The sequence below is a fragment of the Microtus ochrogaster genome, linkage group LG7_11 (genome assembly GCF_000317375.1).
Source record: "Microtus ochrogaster isolate Prairie Vole_2 linkage group LG7_11, MicOch1.0, whole genome shotgun sequence".
NCBI classification, from domain to species: Eukaryota; Metazoa; Chordata; class Mammalia; order Rodentia; family Cricetidae; genus Microtus; species Microtus ochrogaster.
The window spans coordinates 947369-970740 of NC_022032.1; the positions used below are offsets into that span (position 1 = coordinate 947369).

At 40.8% G+C, this 23372-nt stretch overlaps 1 protein-coding gene across 4 annotated transcripts in view; it reads left to right on the forward strand.

Moving 5' to 3' along the window:
- The window catches only part of Kat6a (lysine acetyltransferase 6A), an 82832-nt gene extending 59685 nt beyond the window's left edge, over window positions 1-23147 (forward strand). For 2 of the 4 annotated variants that reach the window (XM_026786929.1, XM_013352028.2), the window contains exons 11-18: window positions 4198-4339; window positions 5956-6117; window positions 7068-7161; window positions 9192-9423; window positions 10102-10315; window positions 13355-13954; window positions 16102-16414; window positions 18687-21334. In XM_026786929.1, coding sequence (XP_026642730.1) covers window positions 4198-4339; window positions 5956-6117; window positions 7068-7161; window positions 9192-9423; window positions 10102-10315; window positions 13355-13954; window positions 16102-16414; window positions 18687-21334 — 4405 coding nt within the window. Of the gene's footprint in view, window positions 1-4197; window positions 4340-5955; window positions 6118-7067; window positions 7162-9191; window positions 9424-10101; window positions 10316-13354; window positions 13955-16101; window positions 16415-18686 lie in introns of all 4 variants that reach the window. The other 2 variants (XM_026786928.1, XM_026786930.1) reach the window with 1 other exon arrangement.
- The last annotated feature ends 225 nt before the right edge of the window (window positions 23148-23372 follow it).

Consider the following 23372-nt stretch of genomic DNA (forward strand, 5'->3'; position numbering starts at 1 on the left):
AGAGAGAGAGAGAGAGAGAGAGAGAGAGAGAGAGAGAGAGAGAGAGAGAGAGAGAGAGAGAGGAGGGGGGTGTACATTTAAAAGGAAGGCAAGAAATTCATCAACTCCTATAGTACTCTGCTACTCAGTCCTTTATTCCTTTGGAGTTTTGAATAGTTATGATCATGTATGATCAAAAAGAAATAAGCTAAACATTTATTTTCTTCATGATGTTTTAAATATGTCATTTTAAAAAGTAATTTACATTACATTTGTATGTGTGCCCTAGAATAAATGTAGTAATCGGTGAACAAACCATGGGAGCCAGTTCTCTCCTTCCACCATGGGAGTCCTAGGGATTAAACTCAAGATTATTTTACCTGCTGAGCCATCTCATTGGTCCCTGTTACCATCATTTTAGAGCAAGTTCTTTACAAGCTTTCTGTATTACAAGTATTAATATGTCAGCTGTCCAGAGATTGCAGTGCAGTTAAGTTGCAACCACATGCACCATGACTCTTCTACTCATGGGAGGAGTTGCTGTAGAGAGCCAGCTTTTGTACTTGGAGAAGATGATGAGACTACAGCTATGGATTTTTGTCTTGTAAGGCAGAAGGATTCATGAAATTAATGTTGTGTATTCTGATAGAATTGTTATTAGAACCATTCGTGAGGGGCCTTTTTCAGTGAAGGAGTAAATATTGCCAGCAGAAAATAACCAAAAAGTATAAAGAGAATCATAATAACAGACAGAAAGAAACAAGATAGGAACTATGTAGTCAGCTTCTTTGAGCAAAATTTTAGACATTTCTATATATTTCCTTATTCATTGTAATTCCTTTAGTTCTCCATGAGTTATCCAGCAGTGTAATAGTGTCTTTAGTAATTTCAGATTTTTTTCTGTCCTTGTTTTCATTCTTACAGATACATATTTAAAAGCTAAATTTTTCTACTCAATTGAATTCAATGGGTTTACTTGTAAGTTCTTTTTAATTGAGTTAAGTAAAATGCTTAGAGATCTTACTTTTTTTCTTTTTACTGTGTTTGTGGTATATGTGCTTTGGTATATGCATGATCACGTGTGGGTGGGTGCACATGTTTCTGTGTGTGCAAGCATGGCGCGAGGGGCAAGGCTGATACAGGAAATCTTCCTGTATGATTCTTCTCCTTACTTACTCTTTTGAGGCAGGACCTCTCAAAAGAACCCAGTTCACTTATATAGTTAGTTTCACTAGCTATCTTGCTCAGAAATCCTCTGTCTCTGGCTGAAGTAGCAGATGGGCAGCCAGCCCCAGCAGGTGTCCCTTTGGGTTCTGGATTTGCAGATCTGCAGAAAGCACTTTCATTTTTGGGCCCTCTCCACAGCCCAGAGATCATATCTTTTTCAAATGATAAGCCTCTATCCTGAGTTTTGGTGGTCTCTACTTACTGTTTTATACTGACACTTCTAGATTAATTTCTTAATAAATACCTTTAAAACATAGTCCCATAGTATGCAGAAATTTTGCAGCAAACGAGAAAGAAAGGATTCTGGAAGAAAAATCTTAGCAGGGGATAGGATTGTGCTTTAGGATGTACTGCAAAAGATCCAAGTATTTATATATTCCTGTGAATTACATGATCTTTCCCTGGTTCACACAAACAGGTAAACCAAAGTAAAAGAACATCAGTGAAGCAATACTATATAATAGGGATGGGGCCCAGGGAAGAACCTGACACCTGGGCAGCCTCCACTTGAGCTACTCAGAGATTAGTACTTCATGGTACTCTTTGCTGTGAGGTCATCTTGAAGTCTTAATGAGCTGATTCCCACGTAAGAAAATAGTGTAAGAAATTCCGTTTGCCTGTCTTGCAAGGAAGGAAATTCTCTTCCTGTCTTGATTTGAGGCATAGACTTTGAGATTGACTGCTTGAACCAGATTTGGATAATCTCAGTTATTGAAGAAGAAACCAAACACAGTTTAGTGCCTTGCCTATTAAATGATGAAGTAAAATGGGAGAAAAGAAAGTAAAAATTACTGCTATAAATTATAGCACGAATAACTGTCATCTATTGAGCTTGATAACCAACTAAGCATTTGGTTTGACTCTGGGGGTTGAAGATTTCTATCCTTTGCAGATGTTATCCAGCAAGCATATTCGGGCAATATAGTTTGTAGGTGGCTGAGATTAAATGTGAGCCCACTCTGAATCACATAGCCATAAACTGACTACCGAGTCATACTCTATATGGCATGTATGACTTGGCTTATACCTTTATCTTTAATTTTAAAAATACTTGATATTGTATCTCTGGCTATTTTTTTACATCTTGCTAATTTATGATACTTCTGCTCAGCCCCTTGTATACTTTATGAATGGGCCAAAGTGTTTAACTACTACCAGACTTCTTTTAAAACACAAATTACTACTATAATTGCAAGGCTAGTCAGTGAATATAAATTAACAACTGAGATGAAAATACCTGAAAGAATAATTTTAAGCCTTAATTTTTCTTGCTGAGTAGCAATACTTTTACAACCACCAGGCAGTGGTGGTGCACACCTTTAATCCCAGCACTCGGGAGGCAGAGGCAGGTGGATCTCTGTGAGTTTGAGGCCAGCCTGGTCTACAAGAGCTAGTTCCAGGATAGGCACCAAAGCTACAGAGATACCCTGTCTCAAAACAAAACAAAAAAACTTTTACAGCCTTTTTTAAAATTTAGGAGTGTGTGTGTACACGTATATACGTACGTATGTACCTTTGTACATATGTGGGCCATGGCACTGGAGATGACTTTTTTGGTCTCTGATTCCACTTTGTTGAGTTAGGGTCTTGTTTCTGCTACTGGCTCTGTACTTCAGGCTAGCCAACCCAAAAGTTCCTGGGCAATTCTCCCGTCTTGCCATAGGAATGCTGGGATTACCAATGCTACCACATCCTGATTTTGTGATTTTTTTTTTTTTGTCTTTGTTTTTTGTTTGCTTTGTTTCATTTGAGACTGGTTCTCACTGTGTAGCCTTGTCTGGTCTAGAACTCTGAGGCAGAGAGATTAGTCTGCCTCTGCCTTCCAAGTGCTGGGATTAAAGGTGTGCCACCTTTTGTCCTTTTGTTTTTATTTCTAAAACTAGGAACATAACCCAGAGCTGCCGTGCTAAATATCCAGTGGCCCTCCAGCAACATCCCCAGGGTGATTTTTTAAATTTTCTTTCCCTCCCTCCCTCCCTCCCTCCCTTCTTTCCTCCCCTCCCCCTTCCCCCTTCCCCCTTCCTCCCCTCCCGTCCCTTCCTTTTCTTCCTACCATTTTAAATAGACAGGGTTTCACTATATAGCCCTTGCTGGCCTTGAACTCACAGAGATCTGCCTACCTCTGCCTCTGAAATGCTTGGATTAAATACATATGCCACCATGCCCTGTCCAGAATAATAATATGCTTTTGTCTAATAAGGTTTCGTACACTATTGTTTTTGTTGTTGTTTAAACTACGTAAGGCAAGAAACAGCTTTAGAGGCAGAAAGGACATGATGTATATGTCCCTAAATATATTCAGTGTTATAGTTTCATACTTAAAAGCACTTATAAAGTATGTTTTTACAGTATACACTTCATGTCCATTTGCCTAGCACTACATATACACTTACATGTTTCTTGCACAGGATCTGATACCTGGTAAGTATTCAAGAGCTTATTTCCTGAAATCTAAACATAAAGAAATAAATAAGGAAGGAATTATGAATCTATGTATTTATTCTGCTTATTAAAGATTCTCCAGGGAGTAGCAATGTTGAGATTTTTCAAGTCTGTTGATTGACTTCAGAGATAGAGAATTTTTAGTCTAATAGGAGAATTATTGAGCTAGGTATCTTGATTTCTCACTTTTGCCCTTCTGCTGCTATTTAGTTGGTGGCTCTATCTAAAGTTTGGGGCCCCTTTCTCCTATAGAAATAGTATTTTATTCTTACCACTTTTTTTAAGTTAATTCTTTTTATTTTGGGGGTGGCACACAGACATCAGAGGACAACTTTTGGAAGTCGTTTCTTTCCTTCTGCCATGTTTGTCTGGGGAATGAAACTCAGATTGCCAGGTTTAGCAGCAGGTGCCTTTAACCACTGAACTATCTCACCAGCCCCCGTACTTTCCACTCTTTAACATGGGTGGTAATGAGACAAAAGAAGTTAAGAGTCATGGAAATTTGAAGATCTATAAAATATAAAGCCCTATTTTAATTATCATTTGCAGGCTGCCTAAATTGTATCTTTGTGAGTTCTGTCTAAAATATATGAAAAGTAGAACTATTCTACAGCAGCACATGAAGAAATGTGGTTGGTTCCATCCTCCTGCCAATGAGATTTACCGAAAGAATAATATTTCTGTCTTTGAGGTAAGGTAGCTGTCTAGTACCTGTCTTCCTGACCATTTCAAAACCAGTCCTCTCTATGCTACACCTGTTGTTCATTCACTACTGTTTCAGTAATTCATGGATGTGAGGAGCAGAACCAGACCAGTCCAGATGGCACCAAGTCCACAAGCTTGACCTTAAAATAAATCACTCCTATTTCACTGACTCAAAATGTCAGTCATAGTATACCTTACTATATTATATATCACTAAAAGGGAGAAATACTGCTAATTAAAATTTCTACTATTCCATTTGACAAAATGCCAGCCGATTTTAACATTATGCTAGGATGTGATAAAAATAGATCTTAGAATCTGTAAAATAGGGCATTGAGAAAGGATTTGTAAACCAGGGATATTGGCTTACGCTTATAATCTCAGAAGGCTGAGGTAGGAGGATTGCCATGAATTTGAGGCCAGCCTGGGCTACACAGTGAGTTCCAGGCCAGTCTGAGTACAGTCTCAGGGACAAAAGCATAACGAAAACAACAGTTAATAAAAGTGTTTCTGTTATTCAAAAAGACGTCTTCTGGAAGAGTGTTTAGTAGCTTTAGTAAATTGTAATAGGAGGATATGATGATGGCATGAGTTATACTCTTATCTGTGATTCTGTGTTATCATTAATAGTGGTCTTTAACTCCTTGGTCCACAGTTGTTTGCTTTGAGAGCCAAGTACTGAGTACTTGTATGTTGGGTCCTGTTAATTAATATAGTGATAGATTTTCAAATAATCTGGATCTCCTCCATCTCCTCACTTGATGAACGATTTAGTTCGTCAGTAGAGGGGAACACGTCACCTGGGTTTCAGAAATGTATTATACAGTATTGTTTGAGAGTACTCAGCAGCAAACTGCTTCTTGACCTTTCCATATACCAGGTATGTGATCTATAAGAAGCCACATCAATGTGACATCTAGAGTGCAGTTAGTGTGGCGGGATCTTAAGATAGGTAGTATGGGCTCCATCAGCATTTTCATACAAGAGCAAGCTTCAGCTCAAGAGTACAGGGATAGTGGGATGGACAGAGTGTGTGCTCCTGATCTCGGCGACCTTGAGTCTCCTTTGCCAGGTGCTCACCTAAGACCCTGCCTGCCACTTCTGAGTGGCAGTAATTAGCACTCCCCTTGTAGTTCTGTCTGGGGCTGTGCCAGATCATGGTAGTCAGACAGTACTGTATCAGGCTGCTGCCAGGTTGTCAGTCTCATATTTTACCTAATAAGTAAATTTTAGAGGAGATTACATTTAGATTGTTGGTTAAACTAAATACTTTTGAAAATGAAACTTGTTGTCTGAAGTATCCCTGAAGTTAATTTTTTTTTTTTGTTTTAGAAAAGCAAAAATGCCATTTCAAATTGAGGTTCTTACCTCCCTCTTTATCTATTCATGTTTTGTTGAGGTTTAGGATCTTAAGTGTTTGTTCTTCTTTGAACAGCAGGTATTATCATATTGTCATTTCTGGTACTTTAGACTGTGTGTTCTGATCAGTCAGGCTAGACTAAGGGTACCGAGTGATGCTTGTTGCTGATATGTGTAACTCCAAAACCAAAGAACATTTTACTGACCACCTTCTTATTTTGTTTGCTTTTTTTTTGCCTTTAGGTTGATGGGAATGTGAGTACCATTTATTGTCAAAATCTGTGTCTCTTGGCAAAGTTGTTTCTTGACCACAAAACTCTGTATTATGACGTGGAGCCATTTCTTTTCTATGTTCTGACACAAAATGATGTCAAGGGCTGCCACCTTGTTGGCTACTTTTCTAAAGTAAGTATGCGATTTTAAAATGTTTGGATTCGTGAAGAAATCTGGGACAGTCTTTACTGCTTCTCAGGAAGGGACAACAGAATGTAAAACCTTGGGGGGGGGTACCTTTTAGCTTTTTCAGAAAGGAAATAGAAGGAACATTCGGAAACTTACTAACTGCTAGAAGATGCCTAGTACCGTTCAGCAGACTATTCTCCTAGGAAAAAGAACTGTTGGTATACTCAAGAGGAAGAGCTTTATTAGCATGACCTCTAGTCCCATGGTGCTGAGAGACAGAACTTGTGAAGTAAACACCCTCATTACCTCTCAGAGTTCGTTAGCAACAGAAATACTCTAACTGGATTTTTAGGCACTGTATGACAGATACATTCAGAAGCTAGTCCCTGTTTTAAGTGTACTAAACAGATTGCTGGGATGTCCTAGTTTGTAAGAGTTCTTTGGAGCTACCTTCTTACTTAAATAATATTGGAAATACATCAGCTATTTTGTGAAAGTGTATTTGTGCCCCACATTTAGGAATATTTTATGTACAGTTAAGTAATACAGTCTATGGTATCCTGCTTCTTGTAGCAGTGCAGGGATTACCTGGAATGTTATACTAGTATGGAGCAGCTGACCTGGTGCTGTCAACATCGTGCTCCCAATTACTGGGTGCTCAGATTCCTTTCCTGACCTTGGGTATCAACACTCTTTGGTTTTTAGTGGCTGGTAGTATTGGGTGGCATCATTGTGTTTTATGTTACTACCTTTCTGGGATGGTTGCTTTGCATCTGTGATAGTGATGAACATTGCCTTCCCTTCTCCCAGTGGCATTTTGTTCATGTGCATTGCTATTCCCAAAGGAATGTGACTGGTTTTGACTGGTAGTGTTTGTTTATTAATGATTAAGCACTACTATTCAGCTTTACCTTTCTATTGTTCTAAAACTTGGCTTCTGTTTTATCCACCAGGAAAAGCACTGCCAACAGAAATACAATGTCTCTTGTATAATGATTCTTCCCCAATACCAACGTAAGGGCTACGGCAGGTTTCTCATCGATTTCAGTAAGGATTATATTAACATATTTTCTCATTTCTTCCGGTGGAGATTTTAGATGTATATATTTAAAAATTTGTAGGTTTCTTGTGTTTCTTTGTTTCTTTCTTTCTTTCTTAACTATTTATTATGTCCCACAATATGCACATGGAACTCAGAGAACAGCTTGCAGGAGTTGTGTTTTCCCTTCCACTTGTGTGTCCTGGAGACTGAACTTGGGCAGCAACACCTTTACCTGCTGAGCCATCTCGCCAGTTATCGTCATATTGTGTGTGGGCTTCTTAAAAAGCCACAGTCCTTTTTATTTTGACTTAGTATAAAATAATTTTTAATGACTAATATCAGATACAGTTTTGTGGGGGCCAGTGAAATGGCTTAGTGAGTAAAGGCACATGCCGCCACCAAACCAAATGACTTGAGTTTGATCCCTGTAACTCACATGCTGGAAGAAGAGAGCCACCCTCTGTGAGTTGCCCTCTGACCTCCACATGCATGTTATGGCACATGCACTGACTACACACACAGACATGTACATATATAAATGTAAGAAGATTTGTTTGATGCAGTTTTTATGAGATCAGTAAATGTCTATAATGTGCAGCTGTTGATTTCTGGTGGAACTTAGTTATATGCAGTAACACAAATTCACAGCAGTGTTGGAATGTTGCATAACTACTAAAACAAATGTTAATAAGGAAATACAGCACTGCCTAGTGTCATTATCCCAATAGCTGAGTAAATCTATGTCTCTGTGTGTGTTTAGTTATGGTTCTACTCAATGTTTAAAAAGTACATAGCACAGCTTTAAATGCCCTAAAAAAATGAACATTACGGGAAATACTTTAATCCAAGTTCAAAAGTAAAAGCTAACAGTCCTAAAGAGGTGATGGTGAAATGTACATTCTGTTTCAGTGATAATTTTTAGAAAATATTAAAAAGAGCCTATGTAGATATAATGAATCAGACTAAAGATATTTTGTTTAGTTTGTTTTTTGAGTTAGGGTCCTACTTTGAGTTCCTGACTGGCATGGAACATACAAAGACCTACCTGCCTCTGGTTCCCGAATACTAGAATTAAAGACATGTACTACCATGCCTGGCCAGACTTACGGTTTTGATTCTGGTCCTGAGAAACTAATTCTTATCTGAACCATTTACTTGTCTTTTGACCATACTGACTAATTTGTGTGTGTGTGGAGTAGGCATGGGCGTTGCATACATACATGTTATCACACCTGGCTGCGCAAGAAAGACCTTATCTCAAAATAAATAAATAAGGTTAGGGAAATATATTGGCTAATACTTTGAGGCATGTAAACGAGTATGATTACAGTGTATTTTAACCTTTTCTAGTATAATATATTTTTCTAGATTACCATTCTTAGACTGATTTTAAATATTTCATAATGACAAAAGCTACTTCTTTTCTACTATTTCTGTTTACAATGATTTTTCTCTGAAAACTTTGCCCCTTCTCTTTATTCCATTTCTTGAAAGTTACACACTAAACTAGAGGAAAGAGTAATACCATAGCATGCTCCCAGTGGCACACTCATGCTTCCCAAGGTGAGGGGAAGTGATAAATGACCAATAGTACCTTCACTGAAGGAGCCACAATCTTAACAGGATTTCACAAACCTTTTTGTCCTTCTCAGGTCACAGATGGTAGTCGCCCTCTAGTGGTGAAAATAAAGCAAAGTTTGGGGTTTTTTTCCTATCTCCCCTAGTTATACATGGAAATTGCCAAGCATTGTTGCTTTAATCTTACTAATGCAGCTTGTGATAGAAAGCTTTATTTTGTTTTTAGCAGTTTTAATATTTTAACAAGGTGACATATTGACCATAAACAACATTATCTAATGTTCAATATAACCATCTCTGCAAATTGTTTTAAAGTCGCTTTACACATTTATTCTCTATTTTTGGAAGGAATTTGCCTTTGAAATTAACATTGATGGGTTGGTATTTGGGTTGGTCATATAAAGGGACATTGTCATTTCTAAGGTCTCTGACATGTTTGTAATTCTGGGTTCTCCAGGTTATTTGTTATCAAAGCGTGAAGGCCAAGCAGGGTCCCCTGAGAAACCACTGTCAGATCTAGGTCGTCTTTCCTACATGGCTTACTGGAAAAGTGTAATATTGGAGTGCCTTTATCACCAAAACGATAAACAAATCAGCATTAAGAAACTAAGCAAGTTGACTGGAGTCTGTCCTCAAGACATTACTTCCACACTCCACCACCTGCGAATGCTGGACTTCCGCAGTGACCAGTGAGTATCACACCCCTTATACACCTTTGAATGTGATTGGGCTGACAGAGCAGCTGACTGGTTAAGGGGAAAGGTGATGATGTAGGTTTGGGATCAGGTGGCTGGATGCCTGATGCAATTCACTCAAATAGAATATGTATTGTTGAATCACCACTTTCTGTGCTGTTTGGGTCTGATGAACACACACAAACATTTTTAGTGTATAAAGTTGGCACTTAAGCCACTCAATTGTTTATCTTCTAGTATTGGGAGCTTACTCTCTTCCAATGTGAAATAATGTCATTAAGTAAAATATGTTCATTTTACTTCGCTAACTGCCCAAGTAAATGTCACTAAGTGAAATACAGAATTTACTTTTGCTTAAAATGGTCAGGAAAGATCACAAGGAAAAAAAACATTCGAGCTGAACAAATGGAAACTAGGAAAAGGTGTCAGGTGAGCAGGGAAAAGTGTGTGTTGTCTGAGTTAGTGTGTCAGCCAGTGTGACTCAGCCTGCAGTATGCAGTGTGCCTCACTTGCCTCTCTTCTTTAACTCCATGCTGACACAGTTACACGGTTCATCTTTCTAACAGCGCTTTTTGAAGCTATAATCTCTAGGGTCTTTGGTGTGTTGTGCCTCGCTGTTCATTATCTATCATAGTACATTGTTGATTGCTATAAACTTTTCTCTGGTTGTAGATTTGTGATTATCCGCCGGGAAAAACTTATCCAGGATCACATGGCAAAGCTTCAGTTGAATCTTCGACCTGTGGATGTAGATCCAGAATGCTTACGCTGGACTCCGGTCATAGTCTCCAACTCTGTTGTCTCAGACGATGAAGAAGAGGAGGCTGATGAAGGAGACAGAGAAGAGTCCCAAGACCAAGAAAGAGAATTAGAGACCCCTATAAGGGTATGATCTGGTTTGTTACAGCATTTATGAATATTTGTAGTATATATTATGATGTCTTCCCAAGAAATGTCCTTCCTAGAGGACCAGAGAGATAGATGCTTACTTGTTATTATAGTCAAATTAGGGGTCTGGAACCCATTTTAAGAAACTGGGCATAGTGGTGCATACTTTTAATTCCAGTGCTGGGGAGGTGGGGAATGGGAGTCCCTCAAGCTAAACTGGCCAGCTTTGGTGGGTCTCAGGTCTCATAAAATAAGGTAGAGGAGCTGGAGGGATGGCTCCGTGATTTAGAGTACTTGCTGCTTTTGCAGAGGACCCAGGTTCATGATATGCATGGCAGCTCACAGCCATCTGTAATTTCAGTGTTGGGGCTCTAACACCCTCTTCTGGCCCCCTCAGATACTGCAAGCATGTCATGCACAGGCATGTACTCATACACTTAAAAATAAATATTCTTTTTAAAAAAATTAGAAAATGGCATTCCTTAGGGAAGATAGCCAAGGGTGTCCTCTCATCTCCATATGCACACCACAGTGTCAGACTTCTCCATACATGCACACATGAGCAAATATGTACACAGACATCTATACTAGCATTTTAGGGTTTTATTTTAATAGTTGAAATTTCAGGAATATTTACTTTTATTTACATTTTTATTTTATTTTGTTTTTAAGGCTTAGACCACGAGGAATTGATTAGGTTTCTGGCAGTGTATTAGTTATAACTAATCTTTAGTGGCATGCCGGTAAGAATTACATTTTAAGCTATATATATAGTAACTGAGGAATCTGATTGAGCCTGAATATGACAGTTGTTAAAAGGAAGTAAAACACATTTTCCTTAAAATAGAACATTAAGAAATAATATAGAAATAATAATTCTATTCTTATAATAGAACATTATTTATAAGCATGCATATGTTTTTGGTAGAACTTTCGGAATGCATAGATGTCTTCAGAGCATTAGTGGTGGGCTGTACTGTGCTCTACAGTCTTCAGTGTTCTTCAGGTGATACAGAACTTGTTTGGGTTTTCCTTTAACATTCTTTTTTGTGCTTTCATCCTTTATGTCTCCCTTTGGTAAGTGAGAGAGAGAGAGAAAACTCATCTATTGAATTATGTTTTAATTTAAATTAAATATTCCAGAAAAGAAATTTCAAAATTCCATATTTCTCAGATGTCTGCTCTTGCTCATGCTCTTAGAGCCCAGTGGTTCTCAACCTTTGGGTCATGACCCCCAGGATATTGAAAGACCCTGTCACGGGGGTCGCCTAAGACCATCAGAAAACACAGATACTCACATTACAATTCATAACAGTAGCAAAATTACAGTTATGAAGTAACAATGAAAATAATTTTATGGTTGAGGGTTACCCCAACATGAGGAACTGTATTAAAGGGTTGCAACATTAGGAAGATTGGGAACCAGTGATCTAGCCTGTTCTTCCTTGTTTATCAGTTTTTATTTTGAGAAAATATAATCTCATCTTCTATCCAGACAACGGACACTGACTTTGATATCAAAGGTGACATTTCATAGTGGTTTTGAGTACAAGACCTGGAGTCAGCTGCTTTGAATTTATTCCTCAGTTAAGTTACCTCACCGACAGAGGGGCATCATAATACTTCACTGTGTTATTGTGAGAATTAAACTGAGGAGTGCGTGTAAATACGTTTCTAAAAGTGCCACCAAGGAGAAAACATTCATGGGAACTATTAACTATTAATAATTTTCTTTCTAAAGTTTTGTTTTCTTTTAAATTTTTTAAACTATCTTTTTTTTTTTTCCATTTTACATGCCAATCCCAGTTCCCACTCTCTCCCCTCCTCCTGCTCCCTCCACCTTTCCTCCTTCTCAGAGAGGGTAAGGCTTTCCATGGGAAGTCACCAAAGTCTAGCACATAGCTTTGTGGCAGGACCAGTGCCCTCCCCACTATATCTAGACTGAGCAAGTTATTCCTCTAAAGAGAATGGGTTCCAAAAGCCAGTACAAGCAGTAGGGCTAAATCCTGGTCTCACTGCCAGTGGCCCCACAGTCAGCCCCAGCCATGCAACTGCCACACACATTCAAAGGGCCTAGTTTGGTCCTATGCAGGTTCCCCTGCTGTTAGGCCAGCATCAGTGGGCTCCCATTAGCTCAGGTCAACTGTCTCTGTGGGTGTCCCCATTATGGTCTTGACCCCTTTGCTCATATTCTTGCTCTTCCCTCTCTTCGACTGTACTTAGGGAGCTCAACCCAGTGTTCTGCTATGAATCTCTTTACCTGCTTCCATCAGTTGCTGAATGAAGGTTCTGTGGTGGCATTTAAGATAGTCATCAATCTGATTACAGGGCAAGGCTAGTTCAGATACCCTCTCCACAATTGCTTAGAGTCTTAGCTGGGGTCTTCCTTGTGTGGATTCCTGGGAATTTCCCTAGTGCCAGGTTTCCTTTCCTGCTAGACCCCTAATGACTCCCTCTATCAAAATACCTTTCTTTGCTCTCCCTCTCTGTCTTTCCCTCATCTTGACCATCTCATTCCCTCAAGCTCTCTTCCCCCTCCCCTTCTCTCCTTCTCTCCCTCTCTCACCCTCCCTTCTGCCCCCCACCCCCACGCTCCCAGTTTTCTCAGGAGATCTTTAGTCTATTTCTCTTTCCCAGAAGCATCTATGTTTGTTTCTCTTAGGGTTCTCCTTGTTACCTAGCTTCTCTGGGGTCATGTACTTTCTCTGGGGTCATGGACTATAGGCTCGTTATCCTTTGCTTTTTTTCTAATATCCACTTATGAGTGAGTACATACCGTGCTCATCTTTTTGGGTCTGGTTACCGCACTCAGTAGGGTTTTTTCCTAGTTCCATCCATTTGCATGCAAATTTCAAGTTGTCATTGTTTTTTTACTGCTGAGTAGTACTCCACAGTGTAAAGGTACCACATTTTCTTTATCCAGTCTTTGTTGGTTGAGAGGCATCTAGGCTGTTTTAAGTTCTGTTTTCTCATCTTAATCAAACAGACTGAAAAATTAACCAGCATTGTTTTTGTTTGTTTTGTTTTCCTTAATTAGGTGGGAAAGTCTGTGTCTCGGGAGAACAAAGATCAAGATTCTTCCTCTTTAATAGAAAGTGAAAAGAAACCAGAAGTTAAGGAACTAACCAGTTCTTCACGGTTGAGCAGACAGGCCCTTCCCCGGGACAGTCTTCCTGCCAACAGCCAGCCACTTCGGAGGGGCCGCTGTGGGAGGAAGAACAGGAAGACCCAGGAGCGTTTTGGTGATAAAGATTCCAAGGTGCTTGTGGATGAGGCATTATCAACTCCTCAGGAACAATATGGAGAATGTGAGGAAAAATCAGAAACCTCCCAAGAACAATACACTGAAATTGAAGAACAGTCAGCAACGTCTCAGGTGCAACCAGCCGGGAAAGCTGACATCCCCAAGGGAAGATTGAGTGAGAGTGTTGAGCTGTGGCGAGGCCAGCTGAAGAAAAGCCCCGAGAGCCTGAAGTGCAGAGTGCCAGAAGGGAACGATAGATTGCCGTGCTGCTATAGTGACGGGGACAGGGCTGTCTTCAGAGGCTTCAGCGAGAGTAGTGAGGAGGAGGAAGAACCAGAAAGTCCTCGCTCAAACTCGCCACCAATTCTCACAAAGCCCACACTGAAAAGAAAGGTGTTGTGTCTCTGTGTCTTGTCCTCCTGTAGCTGTGACTTATTATGTAGGTCTGTTTGTCCTGCAGTTCTGAAATAGAGCACACCCAAGGTCATGTGTGTTAGTTTATAAACTTGAAACTTCAGACTCATGAACGCGTGGAAAGTGAAATTCCTGGTGGGGGGTACTGACTAGTCTTTGCCAGTCATAATCTCAGACTGTGGTGTGCTCCTCCACATTGCCCACCCAGTCAGGAGCAGGCTGACATGTTCTAACCGTGAGAGTCACCTTTTAAGGATGTTTTCAAATTTGCACCATTATTGCAAGGACACACTATGCAGGGTTCCCATATGTCCCAAACACTTGTCACAGTTTGTCATCTACAACACTTGGGTTAGTTAGTAGACCTTCTTTGTTCAGACTTCTAGTTTATCTAAATGGCCTTTTTTTGGTCAGGATCCCAACCAGCATTCCATGTTACAGTTAGTGTTCTCTTTGAGTTCTTCTGGGTTGTTTCTCAGACTTTGTTTGAGATGGCCTTGAAGGTTGTGAGGTTCAGTATTTCCTACATTATCCCGCACCAGTTAGAATGAGGCAGTGTATTGAGAGGAAAGCAAAGAAACACTGTTGTTGTCACATGGTAGAGTAGGTAGTATAGAGTATCGTATGCGTGATGAACTAGGTAAATACCCATTTGTTGTTGATGCTAAACTACCCTGTTGGGTTTCTCTGCTGTCGTTTCCCCCCCCCATACAGTAGTGGAGGAAAGCACCATGCAAATCACACTTAAGATATGTGTAGCTACTTCTTCTAGGAGCAGTGTCTGCATAGGTTGGTTGTGTATCCATTCTGCTGTCTCTATCAGTAAGGGCCTGATACTTCACTTTGTAACGCTATTTTAAACTTGTGTCTTAACTCATCCCACCCAGCACTGGCTATTCAGAGGTTTTTTAGTTTTGCTCCTGTTTATATTCCTAGTGTCACCATCATTAGGAGTTTGTTTTGTTTTAAGCCCTCTCTGATGACACCGCAAGATATTTTAAAATTATCTTGGATATTTCTTGCCTCAGCTGTAGAATCACTCTCTCTAAGGAGCAGAGCCATTTTTAATGTAATTGAAAATTCCCAGTATATTTTAAAATAGAGAAAAACTAAACTGATTATCCTTACTGTTGATTGCATGATCATAAAGAGTATATCTTTGCCATCCTAGGGTTTATTTTTCCTATTTATGTGGAAAAATAAATATGCTATTTTCTTTTGTAAAAAACCATGAATATTGTAACAGCAGTGAAATTGTGTGCAAAGCACTGAGATATTCTCAAAATTCACTTAAAGGAGACTCAATATATGGTTCTGCAGCAGTGCTTAGACATATGACCTTGAATAAGTACTAACCTTTCTAGTGATTCAGTCATCCTTGGGTTGTCAGCTGTTAGGTCAGACCAGTGTAAAGATGTACCATGCTCCATACGGTGCTGTTGCTTTCCCTTTCCACCAGGTGAACACGTTCCAGCTCTGCATTTCTGTGCTCTCTAACTGGTTTTCTCATGCTTATTTATTGATCAGTAGACTGACTGCCATAGTGGTGTGTGAGGTGCAATGTTTCTATTCCTTTTGCTCTTGAAAAAAAGTTAAGGGAGTGATATCTGAGTTACTTCAGTGTTGAAGCAGGTGACTCCTTAGAGTGTACCATTTACTGAACTAAAAATAATGCACTAACAACATCCACTCTTTGGACACACTTGCTTTTTACATCTTAAAATTGCATTTAATATCTAAAATCCTTTTGTGTACGTATGTGTACACGAATACATTGAATGTGTATGATGTGAGTGTGTGGGCTTGTGCCATAGCAGGTATGTAGAGGTCAGGACAACCCTGAGGATTTAGGTCTTCCACACACCCCTGCTTTACCTTGGGATCTAAGGATTGAGCTCAAGTTGTCAGGTTGCCCAGGTTACCCAGCAAGCATCTTTGCCTACTGAGCAATCTTACTGACCCATATCTCTATGATTAATACTTCATTATATCTTTACCAAAATATCTTTCAGCAAGCTGCATCTTCATTTTAAATATGCTAGTTTTGCAAAATTTTAAAATTTTTGTTATAGCAGAAGAAAGTGTTTATTACTACAAATAAAATATTTGCTTTCTTTACTAAATAGAAACCAATTCTTCACCGAAGAAGAAGAGTCCGCAAGCGGAAGCACCACAATAGCAGTGTAGTCACAGAAACTATTTCTGAGACCACTGAGGTGTTAGATGAACCATTTGAAGATTCTGACTCTGAGAGACCAATGCCAAGACTGGAGCCTACATTTGAGATTGATGAAGAAGAGGAGGATGAGGATGAAAATGAGCTCTTCCCCAGAGGGTACTTTCATCGCTTGTCCTCACAGGATGTCCTTAGGTGTCAGTCCTCCTCAAAGAGGCCAGCTAAAGATGAGGAGGAAGAAGAGGAGTCAGATGATGTGGATGGTATGTTTATAGAACTGTTTCTTACAGTGACTTCTTGTGTCTTTAAATAGACAGCAGGAACAGCTACAAACCCTTCTACAAAGGGTTGAAAATGAGTATGACTCACTAAGGCAGGAAGGGAAGGTTAGAGACCTCTGCAAGTTGCGTGTAATATATCCATATCCATTTTTGCATTTAGTTTCTGTAATCTGGACCTGCTCTTAGCATTACAGGATATCTTATCGGAAGTTCTTCTTTTTGCCCAGTATTGTCTAGGATTTTACCTGAGTCTTCAGTCAAAGGGTGGTGGAGTAGCTGACTTACTAGGCTGTGTGGTCTCTGGTATTTGTCTGTTTGCTCACTGCTGCATGCTGAGTGTTTAAGACAGGTGCTCAGTTACCTCTGCTGAAAGGGTGAATGCTGAGGAGGCACACTTAGTATCAACAGGAACTTCCTCCCCTGTCGGGAACCTTCCTGAGTCAAGTCTTTAACGTATCTTAGTCAGTAGTCATTTCTTTTTTGCTGTTTTGACACTTGCTATGCAGCGGTCTGGCCTGCCTCAGCCTGTTCTCTTCTGGGGTTGCAGGTGAACAACCCAGCAACCAACTATGCATCTCTCATAATTGGCAACAATAACAGAACAGGCTAAGGTATATGATCTTGCTAAACTACCAATCATTTACTTTTAAAATAGATTTATTTTACTTCACATCCAGAGATACAGCTGCTGAGGCTCCCTTGGTGTGAGGTAGGAAGAATCTAGACCTTGGCATCCTAGCCTAGGTGTGGTGAAGCATTGTGCCGCCTCACGCCTGCATTGTGTTTGTGTGAATGGCCTCAATATTTTCACAGCTGAATTTGAATAAAATCTAGTTGTTCAATGTTGCTTTGTACTCTTTTACTTTATCTTTTGCTTTATTTAGTAGAACCTTTTATTTTATTCTCTTAAAATCTTGGCTTGAAATCTAGTAGATAGAACTTGGATTTTCTGACAAGAGATTGAACTTGGTGGTGATGGGCCCTGAATTCAGTCCCTAGAACCAAAACAAACAAACAAATTCTTGTGGTGTGTGTTATGTATGTATGTGTACATGTGTGTCTGTGTATGTATGTGTGTATGTGTGCATGTATACTTGTGTGTGTGTATATATGTATGTGTATGTTTGCATGTACATGCATGTGAGTCCTTGTGTGTGTGTATATATGTATGTGTATGTTTGCATGTACATGCATGTGAGTGTGCATACGACGGGAAGAATTATGAGTATGTGTAACACAGTCTAGATATGAAGCCCAAGCTGACCTCATATTTGTGACTTAACTTAGCTTCCCAAGTGTTGAAATTCACACCATACTTGACACATTTTTCTTATTTTAAGGCTTATTATATGATATGTGCTTTTAATGTAGTAATCATTAAAGTCTTTGTTTTGTTATAAATCATGATCCAGTGTTTTATTCTTGTTATATATTGATATATAGCTAGGAAACTCACCTTTTTTTGGCATGAACTGGCACTTGGTGCTGTCTTTGATCACCGTGTGTCACAATAGTGTCCCACATGTAAGCTCCCATGACCTTGACAGTTTTCTCTCATACAACTATTGCTTTTGTTGTCTCCCCAGTTGTACCACAAATGTACCTTTGACACTCCCTCAATATTCATAGCCTTTAAAAACTAATAGTAATTGAGAATATATTTAATGCCACCGAACTCTACTTTAAAATGATTAACGTTTTATCTCACATATATTTTGCCACGATTTAGGAAAAAGTAATGCCAATGCTGAATTTATTCCCTCTAACTGTTACTGGCACTTTGACTTTTCCTTATTTGCTTAGCACTACATGCCAGTCTTTGTTTAAGACTAAATGCCTTGCAATTGTTCCCTTATAAACCCATTGACAGTTGTTTACAGGGGATGGCTCAATTGTGGTATGCAGGAATTGGCTTATCCCACTTCAAGTAACAATTTGTGGAAATTAAAACAAACAAATAAATAAACCAAAGAGGTTACAGAAAAGGAAACAGAAGAAGCTGATTTGTAACTTAAGAGTTGACACATTCTTGCTGCTTGTTTCGGGCATCTTCATAGAGTTTGACCTCAAATTACTTTTACCTAGTAGGTGGCAGAATCATGTTGCCCAGGATGGTGTCATTGTTTGATAGTTTATTGTGTGCCCTTTCATATCATTAATTAGCTTTATTCCTTAGATTCTTCTGTTTACATGTTGGTCTCAGAGGAATACTGATCTTGTAACCTGTCTTTACTTTCTTATCTTTTCTATACAGACACTCCTATCCTAAAGCCAGTATCTCTCTTGCGAAAATGTGATGTAAGCAGTGCTTCACTTGAGCCAGATACCTCTACACCTATGAAAAAGAAAAAGGGATGGCCCAAAGGCAAGAGCCGAAAACCTATCCACTGGAAGAAAAGACCTGGACGAAAACCAGGATTTAAACTGAATCAGGAAATCATAGCTGTTTCTACACAAGAATGCATAATTGAGCCCATAGTTCCCATCAAACCTGGACGTAAACCCAGAACGCAAGAAAATGAAGAAATCGTTGAGGTAAAGGAGGACTTGCCCTTGTTGGAAGAAAGGAAGGAGGAGCTGCATACAGAAGCAGACGAGGAGGCTGAGGAGGAAGAGGACACAACTAGCAGTGACATTAGAGCCATGTCCCCATTGGACAGTAGCAACAGTCCTGAGGCAGAACCCAAAGAACCCGAGGCAGATGAGGAAGATGAGAAGCCCTTGGAAGAGCAGAGGCAATCTGAGGAAGAGCCTCCAGAGCTGGAAGAACAGGAGCCAGAGGAAGACGATGAAGTGACTGCAGAGGCAAACCAGAATGAGGACCACGATGCTGACGACGAGGATGATGGCCATCCAGATTCCCTGAAGACAAAAGAGCCAGAGGAGCAGGCAGCTGGAGGAGACCCCAAGGAGGAGCCTGGCATCCAGGAGTCTTTTTTAGATGCAAACATGCAGGACAGTAGAGAGAACATAAAGGATAAGGATGAAACTGAGCCGGATTCTGAAGAGGAACAGCCTTCCCATGAGGCATCTGTGGTGTCAGAGACCATGCCGGGGTCTGAGGAAGACCACGAGGAAGACTCAAACACTAAAGAAGAACTAATTGAGCTAAAAGAGGAGGAAGAGATTCCACACAGTGAACTGGACTTGGAAACTGTACAGGCGGTGCAGTCTTTGACTCAAGAAGAAAGCAGTGAGCATGAAGGAGCCTACCAGGACTGTGAGGAAACTCTTGCAGCCTGCCAGACTCTGCAGAGTTACACCCACACTGATGAGGACCCTCAGATGTCAATGGTTGAAGACTGTCATGCTTCCGAGCATAATAGCCCAATATCTTCCATTCCATCTCATCCTAGTCAATCAGTTCGCTCAGTCAGCAGCCCCAGCGTGCCTGCCCTGGAGAGTGGCTATACACAGATCAGCCCAGAGCAAGGATCGCTGTCCGCACCCTCTATGCAGAACATGGAGACCAGCCCCATGATGGATGTGCCTTCCGTATCAGACCACTCTCAGCAGGTGGTGGACAGTGGCTTCAGTGACCTGGGCAGCATCGAGAGTACCACAGAGAACTATGAGAACCCAAGCAGCTATGATTCCACCATGGGCAGCAGCATCTGTGGGAATAACTCCTCTCAGAGTAGCTGCTCCTATGGTGGTTTGTCGTCTTCAAGCAGCCTCACCCAGAACAGTTGTGTTGTTACTCAGCAAATGGCAAACATGGGCAACAGCTGCAGCATGCTGCAACAAAGCAGTGTCCAGCCTGCTGCCAACTGTAATATCAAGTCACCCCAGACTTGTGTGGTGGAAAGGCCTCCCAGTAACCAGCAGCCACCGCCGCCGCCACCACCACCACCACCACCACAGCAGCAGCAGCAACAGCAACAACAACAGCAACCGGCACCACAGCCTCCCCCACCACAGCCACAACAGCAACAGCAGCCCCCACCCCCACAGCCCCAGCCCCCACCCCCACCCCAGCAGCAGCCTCCTCTGTCGCAGTGCAGTATGAACAACAGCTTCACTGCTGCTCCAATGATTATGGAGATACCAGAGTCTGGAAGCACTGGGAACATCAGCATCTATGAGAGGATTCCAGGGGATTTTGGTGCTGGCAGCTACTCTCAGCCATCAGCCACCTTCAGTCTAGCCAAGCTGCAGCAGCTGACTAACACCATTATGGACCCTCATGCCATGCCTTACAGCCATTCTCCTGCTGTGACTTCCTATGCAACCAGTGTTTCTCTGTCTAATACTGGACTGGCTCAGCTAGCTCCATCTCATCCCTTAGCTGGGACCCCTCAAGCACAAGCCACCATGACTCCACCCCCAAACTTGGCATCTACTACTATGAACCTCACATCACCTCTGCTACAGTGCAACATGTCTGCCACCAACATTGGCATTCCTCACACTCAGAGGTTGCAAGGGCAGATGCCAGTCAAGGGGCACATTTCTATCCGCTCCAAGTCTGCACCTTTACCCTCTGCAACTGCACACCAACAACAACTATATGGCCGCAGCCCGTCAGCAGTTGCCATGCAGGCTGGCCCTCGAGCATTGGCTGTTCAGCGTGGCATGAACATGGGGGTTAATTTAATGCCCACTCCAGCCTATAATGTCAATTCCATGAATATGAACACCTTGAATGCCATGAACAGCTATCGAATGACACAACCCATGATGAATAGCAGTTACCATAGTAACCCTGCCTACATGAACCAGACAGCACAGTATCCTATGCAGATGCAGATGGGAATGATGGGGAGCCAGGCCTATACCCAGCAGCCTATGCAGCCAAACCCTCATGGAAACATGATGTACACTGGCCCCTCCCATCACAGCTATATGAATGCTGCTGGCGTGCCCAAGCAGTCACTTAATGGACCTTACATGAGAAGATGAGCGAGATGAACTTGCAGTTAAAAGCTTAAATATATATAAATAAAGGAACTTTTTATACTGACAAACCAGAGAAAAAAACGGACCTTTTTTCCAGTTAAAATATTACTGTAGAATTAGAGGAATTTTTCTTTGGTTTATTATTATTATTACTGTTTTGTTTTTAGAAAACCTGATCTCTTTTTTGGGGGTTCAATGTTGTTCTGGGTTTTTGTTTTCTTCAGTCTTGAACATTTTACAGTAGAACTCATCTAAAAATGGATTTGGGTGGGGAAACATGCACAAAATCTTTTCATAATTAAAAGGAGCCTTACTTTCTTTATACACCACATGAACAGAATTTATGTAAACGTGAACTTATTTTATTTTAAAATGTATGTTTCCCCTCACTGTCTGCAGCTCCCAATGTTGTCCTTTTTAAATGTTATATATACATCTCAAGGGTCAGCCAGACCCTTTCCTCCAAACCCAACCTTTCATTGCCCACTTCATTCCAGCAGGAGGCACTTAGGGGAGTAGGGATGGGGATATGGAGAGCATCCCAAGCTCCTGAAACATAATGCTATTATTATTATTAATAATAAAGTGAGGCAGGAAATGCTTCTCCTGTAAAATTCCCTCCCCTCCCTGTACAAACACACACCTCTGGAAACCTTTCCCCAAGAGTGTTTCTAGGTAGATTTCATTGAAATACCTGTTTTTCTTGAATCAAGTGTAATATAATTCTTTTTTTTTTTTTAATATTCCCACTCAGCACTCAGAGACACAAAAATACTGTAAGTCTCACTTAACAGCAGAATCTCAGAGGAAAGCTGTTTGCAGTCCTGCTCCAGCCTTTGGAGGATACAGATGGTCAGTTACCAGTCAGAAAGAGGGGTGCACCTCTTGGTTTTTACACCTGGTGAATCAGCCATAACATGCACACTCCACTCACCTCTTGTGTAGTATGTACTTGGAAATGTGGACTGAGGTCTTGTGCTTGCACCTTTGACTCTGGGAACCCTCAGAGCAAGCCCTGTGATTTGCCTGGCACATTTTATCTATACAGTTTTCATGAATGACTGGAGTATCAGTGATTTAGAAAACACCTGGTACAGAATGAGTCCAAAGGGAGACGATGGTGACTTCTATAGCTGCGTAAATGATGCATTACCTCTCCTTCTGTTGGCTCTGAGGTCCTGAGCTCATCCCATGGACCAGTGTGCACTAGCCGCTCTCCTGCGAGTGATGAGCAAGGAGAGCCTCACCACCAGCATCGTAGGGCACATCTGGGTCGCCGGGCTCAGGACACTCGCTCGCGTGTTTAACTAGTTCGCCCACTCTCTTCTCACTTGCTCCAGGGATAGGTTAAAAAATTATATATATAATTATAATTATATATATACATTATATATTCCATCATTAGAAGATGGAAACTATTATACCACTTGGTATGTGCAGTCAAATATCCAAAGGGAGGACATAATGCTTAAAGAAATACCTGTAAGCATAAATTCTCTCCTTTATTTGTACATTTTATATAGATAAATTTTTAAAGTACTAATTAGACATTACATTTTTTTCAAATGCACAGGTTTGTTGGGCTTTTTTATATACCTTAATTGACTTTCTCAATTAAGCGTGTTAGATAGAAAAGCAGAACTCCACCCTGTCCCGCTATCGACTCTGAGCATGTGCAAGGCTGCGTAGGACCCAGTTCTCTGTATATACTGTTCCAGTTCCCAGTCATCTCTGTAGAATGTGCACTGTGCTGCCCTCTCCCACATCTTCAGCTATGTCATTGCTTCCTGGATGGGATGGGGCAGGGATGGGGGGAGGGGAGGGAGGTCTGTTGGGGAGGAGGGTGGTGGGTAAGGCAGAAGGAGAAGCTGTTGAAATGAGGGCCGTGAATTCAGTTTCTATTGGTTTGCAGTTGTGGTTTTTTTTTTTCCTTTCTTTCTAAATTCAATCAGGCAGCTCCCTTTTCCACAAGCCTCTTTGTGACTGTAGAACTATTGTAGAAAATATGTTCTTTTCTATATTATAAAGGAAAATTATCCAA